Raw genomic sequence first — 13,722 nt, 5'->3', positions numbered from 1 at the left:
TGTAACATCGTCTTTTATTTGCTTACCTATAGAAACATTGTGAGAATAATCAATGGGATATGAATGCACCTTGACCTGCTAGTTACCTTCTTTATATAGGGAAAGAGGTACAGTGGTAGGCGACATTCTCATTGAAAGAGAGATGTGTCTGTGTTAACTTCGTCAATCTCGATGATTTGCCGACTTATTCTTCGAAGATGCCATAGGGGGTAGGGTTTGCATATGTGCGTTCATAAAGCTAAGTGTGTGCGTTGTGAGTGTCTGAGTTGTACTGGTAATCTCAAAAAAAGACACAATTTTCTAGTTGCTTGTTTAGAAACATTATGCAAAATATCAATGGACTTTTCATGTTCAATAAAACATAAGCAATGCATCTCAACCCGGAAGTTGCAGATCTCTGTTTTCTAATTTATGATAGATGATGATGATGATGATGATGATGATTATTATTATTATTATTATTATTATTATTATTATTATTATTATTATTATTATTATTATCAACATAAACAACATTAACCTTGTCAATGTGCGGGCAAATGTATATCATGCAACAAAGAAAATGGCCAAGAGCTAGAAATTAAAGTCTACAAGACATTTGTTCTTGTTTTTAACTAAGATTAAATTTTAATGCTTATTTGTTTCCAACTATAGATACTTATTGAAACCTTCTTCAGAAATGTTTCTTATGTAATTATGCCCTTTATCCTATAAGTATTTGCATGTTTTCCCTAAAAAGGTATATATGCATGTGAAGAAACTGTACATTTGATTTGCAGGGATATAGACTGATATGTTCATGGAGATTATCTTTTAGACATGGTTATTACAAGTATAATCCTCGAAAAATGGTTAAAACCTAGGCTGAAAAGGAAATCAGGAATCTTCTACAGTGAGAACTATATTTGATGTCATGCCTTATTCATATAACTTGGCAAGCAGAGCTGCTAGGTGCGTCTATTCATAGCACGTGTGACTAGAAGCCATACTATCGCACAAGTCCGCTGAGGATAAAAATATTCTAGAGACATAAATTGTTCCAGAATAAAATAAATTTTTCAAGATAAGATAAAGAATTGTAGAGATAGAATTTGTTTTGGAACAAATAAAATTGTTCCAAAATAAGATAAAAATATTCTAAAGATAGAAATTGTTCCGAAACAAATAAAAATATTTTAGAAAGAATATCATCTAAATATAATCAAGTGCGATAGTATGGATTCTAGTTGCACGTGCTAGGAACAGATGTACCCCATCTGCTGGCTTATCATTGTTCAATCTGTTAACCTTTTGTAGTCATTGGCTGTGTTTAGATCCGTAAAATGGTGGTAAAAAGGGTCACATCGGACACTGTAGCACACTGTAGCACTTTTCGTTTGTTTGTGGTAATTGTTGTCCTACCATGACCTAACTAGGCTCAAAAGATTCGTCTCGTCGTGTATATCAAAACTATGCAATTAGTTTTTTTATTTACCTACATTTAATGCTCCATGCATGAGGCAAAAGATTTGATGTGATAGGTGAATAGTGAAGTATGGAGAGAGAAATTTTGGGACTAAACACAACCCTTATGTTTTTTTTGAAACTTTGCCAAAAAAGCTTCTTCATTTTTTTCTGTGGAATTACCCTACTTTCGAAGGATTCAACACGCTTGCTAGTGCATAGGCAATGTATTAGTTCTGATTTTTGAATTCATCTTTTTCTTTATTCATCTTTTTGTTTGTTACCATTGTTAGGAGAGCAGCTGGAATCCGATGCCCGGACTCGTTGCTTATATAAGATGTCATGTACTGGTGATGGAATTCATAGATATAGCATTTGTCTTTTAGATACGTGTCAACTTTCTCCGCATAAGAGTACTTTAAATTGGATATATTTGGAATATGTTATTGGTAAATTGATTTGGTTATCTATCAGGGAAAGGAGGTTAGGCTGCTCCTCGTCTCGTCACGACGTCCTCCCACAGTCCCACCTGCGCCAGTCGAGAGACCCCACATGTCGTCGAGGACCAGCAGGAGCCTCCTGCAGGCGACGGCTGCCTCCGCCGGCTGCCGCAGCTCGTCCGTCGTGGCGGTCTCCGGCAGGTCGCGCGGCGCCTTTCGTTCGAGACTCGTGACTGACTGGATGATGCCCCTCATGACGTCATCAGTGGCTTCCCGGTCTGGAGTTGCATGGATTCAGAGCAGGGTTTCTCTTCTGAATAATCTTAGTTTGTTGATCGTACAACTCTGATTGCCTGCGATTGGCATCCACCGTAGCATTGCTGATCGTCCAAACAATTTTGTGGATGTACAAATATATATGAGAGAAAATGTAAAGAAAAATACTGTGTGGTTGTTCCGTTTTTCTTGCAAAGATATCTTTTTGCAAGAAAAAGAGCTTTCAATTAACTTATCGGCTCAGCGATATCGATAGCCACCAGTCCTCAATATAACTGGGATAGCCGTTACATACATGGTCAACTTGCTGAGGACACATATATAGATGGCTAAATATGCCGTGTCCAGTGGCGGATGCAGCACAAGCGGATGGGGGCCTCCTTTCCCCTTCCACCTCCATCTTCACCTCATTTTTCTCTCTTCTTCTCCCCATTTATCTCTTGCTCCAATGGATTTTCTTGGCTGGGGCCGTTAGTGGCCTGGTGGCCCACTAAAGGCCCACCATGGCGGCCGGCTACATAAGTCCGGCTCCGCTCTCCTTCTAAACCCGAACCCTCGCTCGGCCACCTCTCCGCCTCTCTTGCCGCCCTTCCCCTTCCCCCGCCTTCCCTCGCGCACCCAGCACGCCTCGCCCTCCCCGAATCGCTCGACGTCGCCACCGTGGGCACGACCTCACCGTGCCGTTCATCGTCGCAACCGCGGGCGCGGCCTCCCTACACCGCTCGTCATCACGCAGCACGCCTCGCCCTCCCTGCGGTGCTCATCACCGCCGCTGCGTGCTTGGCCTCCCCGCGCCGCTCGCCGTCCTTGCAGGGCTTGGGTCGGCACGAGCATGCCGAGCTTCCATGCCCATCATGCTAGCACGGAACGACCACATGCGCGTCATGCCGTGCTTGGGCCTCCGCGGCGGCATAACGTGCGAGTACAGAACGACATGATTAGCCAACCGTGCCTCGGCGTGCCGTGCTCAATCGTGCCGTGCCGAGTCATGCAGCACATTCAGACATCTATAAACACATAAGCCCCAAAGTGGCAGGAGCATAGGCCACTTTAGAAATAACCGTTCGCGCAAGAGCATGGGCCACTTTATTGCAATTTCTAGACACGAAGGCCACAACACTAACGTCCAACCCTGATCGGATGGCCCACACCGTCGAGTATCTTTGGAGTCGGAGCATATTATTATCTCGTCACGATCGATCGCGTATATACGATCTCCGGCAGGTCGCACCTTTCGTTCGTGAGTCGTGACCGACTGGATGATGCCCCTCATGACGTCATCAGTGATCAGTGGCTTCCCGCCTTCCCGGTCATGGATTCGGAGCAGGGTTCTCTTCTGAATAATCTTAGCTTGCTGACCGTACAACTCTGCCCGCCTGTGATTGGCATCCACCTTAGATTGCTGATCGTGCAAACAACTTTTTTGGATATACAAATATGAATGAGAGAAAATGTAAAGAAAATACTCAACTGATATGAAGACTTTATTTTTGTCCATCTGCTGTGTCACTGTTCCTGTTTCTCTTGCAAAGATTTTTTTCCGAGGAAAATAGCTTTCCATTAATTTATCGGCTCAGCGATATCGCTGACCACCAAATCCTCAGCACAACTAGAACAGTCGTTCCATGCAAGTTCTGATTTCTTAGTACAGGTGTCAATTAGTGATCCTTAAGTGTACCTCTAATTTTTTTAAGTTCAAAATTTTGTACTAATTCTTTAAAATTAGATCTCATTTTAGAAAATTAGTACAAAATTTTGAACTAAAAAGAATTAGAGGTCTAAGAATCACCAATTTGCATTCCTATTTTTGAGGACATATACGCCCCAAAGTGGCAAGAGCATGGGCCACTTTATTACAATTTCTAGACACCAAGGCCACAACACTAACGTCCAACCCTGATCGGATGGCTCACAGCGTCGAGGAGTATATTTATATTACTATCTTTGAAGTCGTAGTATATTATTATCTCTTCACGATCGATCGTGTATGTATATGATCATGGCGATGCTGCCTTTTGCTCAAGTTGTATCGGCAGGCCGTGCAGCGGCGTCGGCTGGATGTTCCTGACGAAGGTGTTCTCCTTGCAGCAGAGCTTCCACCTGAAGCGCCTCACCAGGTAATGAATCGCCACCAGCGTCTCGACCCTGGCGAACTCCATGCCGACGCAGATCTTGGGACCGGCGCCGAAGGCGACGAACGAGCAAGGCGGCGCCGACGGGTTCTCGAACCGGGACGGGTTGAACTTGGCCGGCTCGGGGAAGAGGCTCCCGTCCATGTGCGTCGCGGCCGCCGCCCACATCACCTGCCACCCTTTGGGGATGACGTAGCCGTTGAACTCGATGTCTTTGGTGGCTCTCCTGAAGGTGCCGAAGATCGGGGGCACCAGGCGGAGCATCTCCTGCGCGGCGCGCCACGTGAACTTCATGCCCGCCAGGTCCTCCCAGGTCAGGGCCTCGCCGTCGCCCTTGCTCTTGGCGATCGCGTCGTGCTCCCTGAGAGAGATGGCAGTAGGCAATCTCGTGATCGTTGAAGCCGCCGGATCGGAGCCATGGAAAAAAAGGGTACAGAGAAGAAAGCGAAGAGGGAGAACAAGTGTGCTGCTATGACCGCGTGCGAGGATAGGCCTGGCGGCGGCATCCAACTTGCTCCGTTGACGCGGGGGGTGCGGCTTATATCAGGTGTGTTGAAATCTCTGTCGTGTATGGGCATCAGGGCATGAGTTTGTCGCACCAAGTTCTTTTATATGTATTCTAGTTTCTATACGGTACATAATTTGGGCCACATGTTAGCTCAGTAAGTAAATTTGGTTTGTCTATGTGCTGCACAAATATGTTTGGTGTGAACTAAACTGATGTAACCCAATACATAATAAGCTAATCCTCAGTAAAAAGAAAGAAAGAAAGAACAGGCTTCTTCTGCAGTTTTCTGCTGGTGTTTATTTGAGACTTGAGTGCATTGCAACCTGGTGCTTCACATGGATACATGAATACCCTCTGTTTTACAAAAAAAAGGTGTCACTGCTATCTTTAACATCAATACAATCCGTTTTAGTTTCATTGTTTATATAGTTCTTTTTTTTTTAAGGTCAGGCTCACTGATTGTCTGAACCTACTGAAAAAGACTGCATTGCACCCTTTGCAGAAAATTCCAGTTTATACTGCTTTCACACCTAGACTATGGCTCCAAGTTGCTACATACTATTCAGCTTTACATTGATATGTCTCTATCTATGACTTGGGGAACTCCTTGTTCTATTTTTCAGTTTCCATTTAAAGCGTAATAGCTTAGCAACAATCATGCAAACAGTGCCCAACTGCCCATCTCCTCTAAACAACATCAGTTATTTAGTTCCTGAATTTCGACTCTTTGAAAAAGATTATCTCAGCTGTCATGATGTGCCCATCAATTGTATTCTAGTGAGGCAAACACTGTCCCAAAAAAAGACTATTCTCAGCTGTTATGATGTGCCCATCAATTTACTCTAGTGTGGCCAACACTGTATGACACACTACTATACACTACTAGTTCACTAATATTAAACATTGTCTTTTGCTGCATGTGGTGTGGTGCCCTATGTTCCTATTGTGGGACCAAATTAAAATACGTTTCCATGTGGGGCATCTTTGGTGTAACCCTGTTGTGCAAATTGTCGCTGCCGATTTTGGTATTGATCAGGGAGACGACTTGTTTTCGAGCTGGATGGTAGGCCGTGCTGGAAAATATGCCCAGAGCTTCCTTTCAGAAATTCCAAGTTTCCAACCCTATGTGCATCTTCGACGGAAATGTCATCTACCATTAAAAGCGCAACACTACTAAATCACAAAAAAGTCGCTCTTACAAGAGTCGAACCAGAACTTGAGGTGCTACTGAGACTCTTGTAACCACTAGGCTACAAGACAATTTAAATAGGAGAGCTCCCCACTATAGTTGAATATACAATAAAGGGAAGGATGAGGCTGGTTTACACAAAGCAAACGCGCGCGCATATGCGTGTATGTTTTCGCGTGAGGAACCACAGGACTTGTGGTTTGCGACACAACGAGCAGCCAAGTCAGGTTGGTGTAAACCTTTTGCCATCTGTGTATTAATCTTTTGATAACGGTCACTAGACGTGATTGGTACACAGTCAATGCCATAATCCCAAGTAAAATGAGCAGTATTAATCTGAGTTATTTGGGGATTACTACTGCTATTTGGTGGTGAATTTATCGCGAAAACAGTCAAAAGAAGGCTGCTTTCTCGCTATAAGAAATCTTGGAGACGTTCAAGAATATACACACGTAACATTCACATCCTCCTCTCCCTTTTTCCATCTGGTGACTTGTGCTTTGGAACTGAGCTACTAGATCTCGCCGACTCTTCTTGGCGTGCATTGAGGAGAAGGGTGAGTATTATCTCCAAGTCGTTGCCGTCGTGAAGCCTGCACGAGGGATGTAAATAAGGTTGCTGGGCAGCGCAACTACGTGACCGCTCGAGGCTAATCGACTATGTTCTACGCTGCCTCAACTACGATTAGCATTACATCATTTCTTCACGAGGACGGAGTGCTGATCTGTAAGTGTAATGGAATTTTACATGAGTTTGTTTCAGCTCATTTTGCTCTATCTATTTTTCAATCTGAATTACATAGCAGTAGCATTGTTTTATGCAATTTGCCTCAAATTAAAAGTTTGGCCTATCTAAACACATATTTCCAACAATCCAAAAACCGTATATATGCGTTTACTGTAATTCAACAATGGCCGGTGCTTCGGATGCAATAAAACCTGAGAGGTTTGCTGGTGCTAACTTCCATAGATGACAGACTAGAGTCAATTTTTGGCTCATATCTATGGGACTGTGGACTGTGGTGGGTAATCCACTCAGTGATGCCATTCACGGTTGAGCAGATCGCGACTTTTCTAGGTGAGAGTGATACAACATTCGGATGTATATTAATATGTATTTTATAAGAGAATTAATAAGAAAAATATTTAAAAACACATTACAAAATGTTGTAGATATGTTTTTTTTATAAACTTGATCAAATTTAGAAAATTTTGACTTATGACAAAATTAAAACGACCTATTTTTTGGAACGAAACGAGCAGGTTACGATATTGACGACCAAACAATCTAACAATCTATGCGTACATCATTTGATTCGATGACAAACCAAATGAGAGTTGGTGCCATGCCAAGCACAAGCTACATGAACCAGCAGCAGTCCACTCCAGGTCCACCCCGGATGAGATCCAGGCCAGAATGACGCCGAGAGACCTTCTAGAAGCAAAATCAGTGGCGGTGGGGGTAGATGGGACCCTCGTGCCGAAAGAAAGGGCCTGTCGAGGCATGGTGTGTGGTGCAGCTAGCTAGGGGCACATTCCATGCTCATGGAGGATGATGCTCCAGCTCCTGCCTTCTCTCGCATCTTTTATTTTGTCATCAGGCTATTGTTGCAGCCTCCATCACACCAAAATCTTAATCATGGCCACGCGCTGCCCCGATGATGTTCTACAAATTAAAGGCAAATACATTGTCTTGGTAATGGCAACATGCATGCCCTGTTGTGTTCTTCCCCCTCTGCTGTAATCAAATACTGAAGATTTCTGTAGTAGTCCCTGCCTAGTTTCATTTAGTTTTCTACCTTTCTTGAGTGTTGTACCATGATCAACATTAATTCTACGGCACATATGGGCAGAAAAGAGTATTGCATTGCGAGATACAAGCTGTGAACACTATCTTAGCCTCACAATACTTTACACAGGTTTGCATTGCCAATGGATATGGCTACATTTCTTGCTCATGAACAGATAAAGTGCGACAACTCCTTTAGTTTTGACCCCCAAAAGAAACAAAAGGGATGATCTGCGATATTTTCCCTGATGAAAACAACTTGACATCAACCCAATGATTCAACTCCACCAAGCAATGCCATCATCAGCACTTGCAGGATGCAGAAACTAAAGCTTCATCACCGATCGGCTTATCCGATCAACAAATATCCCATCCATGTCGATCGTAAAAAAGATTGTGTTCTTGGATCACCACTCCACCATTGTACTTGTGTTCTTGGATCCTCCTCCGGGGCCCTCAATCCACCGGTGCAAGGGAGATAGACACACCCACCACATCCACTCCGGTTGTCTCGCACTTGCTTTGCACATGCCTGCAGATGTAAGCCTTCTAGAAGCCATCGTCGCAACAGAATACCTGCCGAGCTCGTGGCCTCTGCCGGCCCCGTTTTCCTCTGACAGCTTCCTGCTGAGCCAACTTTTTTAGGAAATAATTAAAATGGTGCGGGCTCAAGCCACAAACAAGCTAGAGCATTTCGGTTGTATGTTTACGGCGAAAATAAAGTCCAAACAATTATGTATGGAGTTCTCATGGTGTTCATTATATTGGAACATACAGTAGTGTTTATATTATCCCCACACGAGATTGTATCCTACGACCTGATTCTTTTTTTTATGAAACAGGAGGGGAAATCCCCTACTGATTATATGTATCAAAAGAAAAAAGGTTAAAGTAGTACAAAAAAGTTCTGGAGTTAAGAGACAAAGAAAGTCAAAAAGAAAATCAAGCAAATTACACAAGGGCTTCTAGCCATTCTAACATGTGTTCCTTATGTCGTGTCTTTGCTCTAAGAATAACCAGAGCAAATTCTTTCTTGAAAAGCTGAAAACATCAATGTGGCGAAGGATGAATTCCTCTGAAAATGAAGTTGCTTCTTTGCATCCATAAGCTCCAGCAAAAAGTGATGATGATTTCCATAAAGAAAGGGAGATTGGTTTGATCCTTGACTGCCTCCAAAATTTGCCAAGTCGAAATGCCTATTATCATAATGTTTAACCTGGACCAGCATGCTAAAGCAAAAGGACATTCGAAAAAGAGATGAGAAAGGGTCTCTTCCATTCCCAGATTGCAACAGACACATTCATATGTGGGTAAGACCATGTGTCGTCGTCCGAAGGATCTCCCTGGTACTGAGTCTATTGTGAAGAAGCAGCAAAAAAAAAAGACTTTATGTTTGTTTTGACAAGATGATTTCCAAAGCCACCTGATTCTTCTCGGCAAAAAAAAAATCATAACTACTCCTTCCGTCCTAAATTATTAGTTACTTTGGCTTATCTAGGTGCATAAATTTTGCTATGCACTTGATATATATTATGTCTAGATGTATAGTAAAATCTATGTATTTGAGACGGAGCTAGTAGAGTCCAGATCCTAACAATCTATAGCTTAGTTGCAACGGGTGTTCACCCCCTACCGATGCGATTGCATCTTGCAAATTGCTTTTCCACCCATCTGGACTGTGTAGACTAGTGTAGCTGGCTGTGCATACATGGGCCAAGTAGACAGTGCTCCCAAGTGATGACTTTGAGAATGATCAAACAGGTCCAAGTTATGGCGAAAAGCTTGACGCATGGAAGCGTACTCCAGTGTTAGGAGTATCTGACTGAACAAGAAAGTAGGAAGCAGTGTACTGACAAAGCAAGGAGAAGATAGTGTCATTTCTTGTATGTTTTCAATCTGCTGGGACAGCTCCCAAAAAAAAAAACATTCGTAATGCAATCAGCTAGTTCCAAGCTTCCAATAACATCTATCGTGCAAGCAAACCATCAAATGCTGATTTATTTTTTTTCTAAGAGGTCGGGTTCCAGATCCTGGATATACACACGCTATGATGAAGAGCCAATTGCCTTACAATGAACGAGAGACACTGCTGAAATCTAGCATCCAAATGAGACCACTGATTGCCTATCACGCCTGCCCAGAACCACCTGCGCCCTTCACTACCTCATAGACCGCCGAGAAATCCAGGTCCCCCAGCCCCAGGCTTCTGGCCTTCTTGAATGCCTGCGATCGAAAATGGCAGTGTCGTGTTTTCACTCAAACCCTGCATTCTGTGAGGCATAACACAAGTCGGGAGGGAATGAAGGTGCACCTCATTCGCAGCTGCTGAGACTGGCATGGATACGGCGTTTTCATCTCCCAGGGCAAGAGCTAACCTCATGTCCTTCTGCTGATGTTTCAGAGGAAATGCAGGGCTGTAGCTGCCCTGCAGCATTGCGGGCCCCTTCAGCTTGAACATTGGGTTTGCAATGGCGCCAAGATCCTATTGAAGTCAAGAAATACAGATGCAGCTATTCAATCGTGACAGGGTGGAGCAACAGGTTCACAGCAATCTCAAAGAATACCAAGTGCCATACCAGTACGTCGAGAAGCGTCTGGGGGCTCAACCCACTTTTGTCGGCCAAACAGAGTCCCTCAGACAAAGAATTCATCATACTACACCAAGAAACATAGTTGTACTCAGTTAACTTGCAAGCCACAAAGCTAAAGCGACGCTAAAATGTGCTAACAGCAAGAAGGGGTTGTGCGCCTCTGACTGTGCAACAAGCATCTCAACAGAATCACATCTGAGAGAGAAGGCCTATAAATTTAACGGACAAAATCAGGAGGATTTGCAGTAGATGTGCTGTTCAGCAAAAGAAAGGCTCAGGTTTGCAGCAAGGAAAACCTCTATCATCATGTTATAGAGTTAGAAATCGTTATCATCAAATAGTAAAAAGGATAAATGCTCCCAAAAAATGCAACATACCAATTATGTCTCCAGTGATCCTTAACAGTTAACATAACACTAGGTTGTATAGATAAAATGAGCATACATAATTGCATTTAGGTGCTCCCAAGTCCCAAATATGTATTATTCTGTTTTGTTTTTTGTTTGCATGCATTCACATTATGATCCACTAAATAAACATAAGTACTAAGATTTGTCATGTCACAATGATATCAGTAGATTTGTAATCATGAGTACTTGAATCTTTACATTTTCAGTGATTTGATGTCTATGCCTTTCAACTGCCCAAAATAAACAGTTACCTTCCCATGATCATGTTGACCACAAGCTTCATCTTAGCTCCATTTCCAATCTCTCCCAAAAAGAACGACTTTTTCCCAAGTACATCAAATGCAGGAACCATTTCATCATACAATTTCTGAAATGTAAAGGGCAATTCAAATGAGCAAACAAGATATGGTAGGGGTATGGTTAAGTCATATGTGGTGTTATCTTTTGGCAGGGCAGTGCTATTTATACCTGATAACTTACAGGTTATAAGTAACATGCACTGGTGAGTTTCCCTCCTTAAACATGTCTTATAAACAAGTTGTCCAATTAAAAGAGGTTAATATATGTACCATACCTCATTAAACTACAGTGATTTGTTTACTCATTTTCTCAGTTATGACCGAAGTAAACCCAGATACAGGGGTGAACATCATTGATACTAGAATGATCAAGGAAAATTATGATTACTAGATCAAAAGCAATCGAATAATGCTTAAGTCCTAAGAAGAACTACACTGAACCCAAATGTAGCTAACTTAATCATTTCCATGGATGAAGGATGGTGTCACTTTGGAGGTTCTGTGAAGTACCATAAGCTCAAAAAGACGGCTACTTTGCAGCAATAGTTGTAAATGATCATCTTAAAACTCAGAACACAGCGAATACCTTGTCTCCGGCAGCAAGAATGACCAATTGACCATCTTCAGCTGGTTTCTTGCTCCCTGAAACAGGAGCTTCAACGAAAGCGCCGCCTTTTAGTTTAACTGCCTGAAAAAATGATCAAAGAAGAACAAATCTCAATAGACAATTAATAAATCTTATCCATATGGTAACCGTGATGGGAAGTTATAGACATTTAAAGTAGGGAGGACATAAATCTGCTACGTATCCTGTGTTCATACAGTCCACAAACAAGATGCTATGGAATTCATCTCAGACTAGGCATGTGTGCACTAGTTCATACATCATACACATGATGGTACGTTTGTGCCTACAACATCGAGCAGGATTTCCATGGAGAACAGATTTATGACTAAATGGATTTTTCAGGAAATAGAAATACCCAATGGTATGTAAGGAAAATGGAAAATTGATTTTTCTTCCTTGCCTCCACTTCCATATTCCTTTCTTCATTTCATAACTCTAAAAAAAAGGGCGTACCCAGTGCCGTAGGCTTCCCGCATTGCACGGGGTCTGGGGAAGGGTTGTTTTAAGCACCGAGCTTTTCCTGCACAAATGTGCAGAGGCTGGGGCTCAAACCCGGGACCTTCCAATTACAGACAGTTGGCTCTACCGCTGCACCAAGCCCGTCCTTCCCTCATTTCATAACTCTATTAATGGAAAATGCAAACAAGGTGGTACATGTACATACTTCAATAATCACTCTTCCCTTACTCATTCTATAACTCAATGTAGTGAGTACAAACGATTAGAAGATGGGAATGCAAATCGAACTCTAGGCACATTCAAATTCGATAAGGTGGTTGAACATGCACTTATGGGAGCAAGCTGGGGAAACCACAATCCTCTTATTATAAGCAATCTGGGACATTTTAGAAGTGGTGTCTACTACCATATCCAGTGGTGAGCCAAGCAGAAATCAAGGGGATGCCAATCATTTAGTTTTATAATCTGCTAAAAAAAACAACTATTGAAACTACAGACTCGTTAGTATAGACTTGTTTGCTGAATCCCAGTGGCAATCCATACACCCAGACAGTCAAAAGATCATACCATCTACCAGTATGCAATCAATTAGTCCTTAACAAGAAAAAAAAAGCACTGGGGACGATACCTCACTAATCTTTGAAGAAGTTGCGGCATCGACAGTGGACATGTCGATATAGCCTTTGCCATCCCCGATCTGCTCGAGCACGCCATCCTTGTCGAAGACAACCTAGATGTAAAAGGAAGGGGTTTGGAAATCAATTAAAAAAAAAGAGAGAGGTTGCGCTTTAGCAATACTACAGAGGTGCCACGAATCGTGCGCTTACGGATAGGGCGGCGCTGGGGTCGGAGAGCATGGCGATGGTGTATCTGCACCTGGCGACGATGGCGGCGGGCGTCTCCCCGACGGTGGCGCCGAGCGCGACGAGGTCTTGGCACTAGGAGAAGAGGCGGCTTAATCGGATGAGATTATTGGAGGGGATGGATCCGGATTGAACCGCGCGGCGGCGCTCCCAGTGGATACCTTGGCGGTGGTCCGGTTCCAGACGGTGACGCGGTAGCCGTGGCGGAGGAGGTTGGTCGCCATTGCCTTGCCCATGATGCCCAGCCCCAGGAAGCCGACCTCCATCTCTACCTCGTACCTCCTCGCTCCCACCCCTGCCCCGCCGCCCTCTCCCTCTCCTCCGTGTGCGAGACGCAGCAACCGCGGGGATACACTTGTGCAGTTGTGTTCAACCTAGAGGCTAGAGACTAGCGAGCGCCGGCCGGCAGCGCAGCACCCTCTCCGTTGCCTGCCAATCCTCGATTTCTTAACAATTTTGCCACTTTTTTATTAGGGGTCATTTTTGTCGCTCTCTTTATACCCCAATCCAATCGGACTTTTCGTTGCTGTTTTTTTTTTAAAAAAGATGATTTTTCGTTGCTGTAGTCCCAGGTCTACGGAGCTGGAGCGCCGCGCCGCCGTCGACGGGGCGTCGGACGGCCGGGATGGGGGTGCGGCCCGCCGGAGCCGCCCACCTGTCAGCAGCAGCGGCCGGGCTCGGCCTAGATGTGTGGTG

General features: G+C 43.8%; 2 protein-coding genes across 2 annotated transcripts; both read right to left on the bottom strand.

Moving 5' to 3' along the window:
• Nucleotides 1-3,929: 3,929 nt before the first annotated feature.
• LOC120653575 (beta-amyrin 28-monooxygenase-like) lies at nt 3,930-8,336 on the bottom strand. Its single transcript, XM_039931289.1, has 2 exons — nt 8,298-8,336; nt 3,930-4,828 (listed from the first exon to the last, which is right to left on the bottom strand). Exons 1-2 carry the CDS (start codon nt 8,334-8,336, stop codon nt 4,157-4,159), a joined length of 711 nt encoding a protein of 236 aa, XP_039787223.1. The 3' UTR covers nt 3,930-4,156.
• A 1,290-nt stretch (nt 8,337-9,626) lies between these two features.
• Nucleotides 9,627-13,489, bottom strand: LOC120656108 (glyoxylate/succinic semialdehyde reductase 1-like). Its single transcript, XM_039934126.1, has 8 exons — nt 13,188-13,489; nt 12,991-13,101; nt 12,792-12,893; nt 11,663-11,764; nt 11,029-11,144; nt 10,353-10,431; nt 10,088-10,258; nt 9,627-9,999 (listed from the first exon to the last, which is right to left on the bottom strand). The coding sequence occupies exons 1-8, from the start codon at nt 13,290-13,292 to the stop codon at nt 9,904-9,906; spliced, it is 882 nt and encodes a 293-aa protein (XP_039790060.1). The 5' UTR covers nt 13,293-13,489; the 3' UTR covers nt 9,627-9,903.
• Nucleotides 13,490-13,722: the final 233 nt, after the last annotated feature.

This window comes from Panicum virgatum, chromosome 1N (genome assembly GCF_016808335.1).
Source record: "Panicum virgatum strain AP13 chromosome 1N, P.virgatum_v5, whole genome shotgun sequence".
In the NCBI taxonomy this organism is placed as follows: domain Eukaryota; kingdom Viridiplantae; phylum Streptophyta; class Magnoliopsida; order Poales; family Poaceae; genus Panicum; species Panicum virgatum.
The sequence above is the reverse complement of the archived record's forward strand: the minus strand, read 5'-3'. Positions and strand labels throughout refer to the sequence as shown.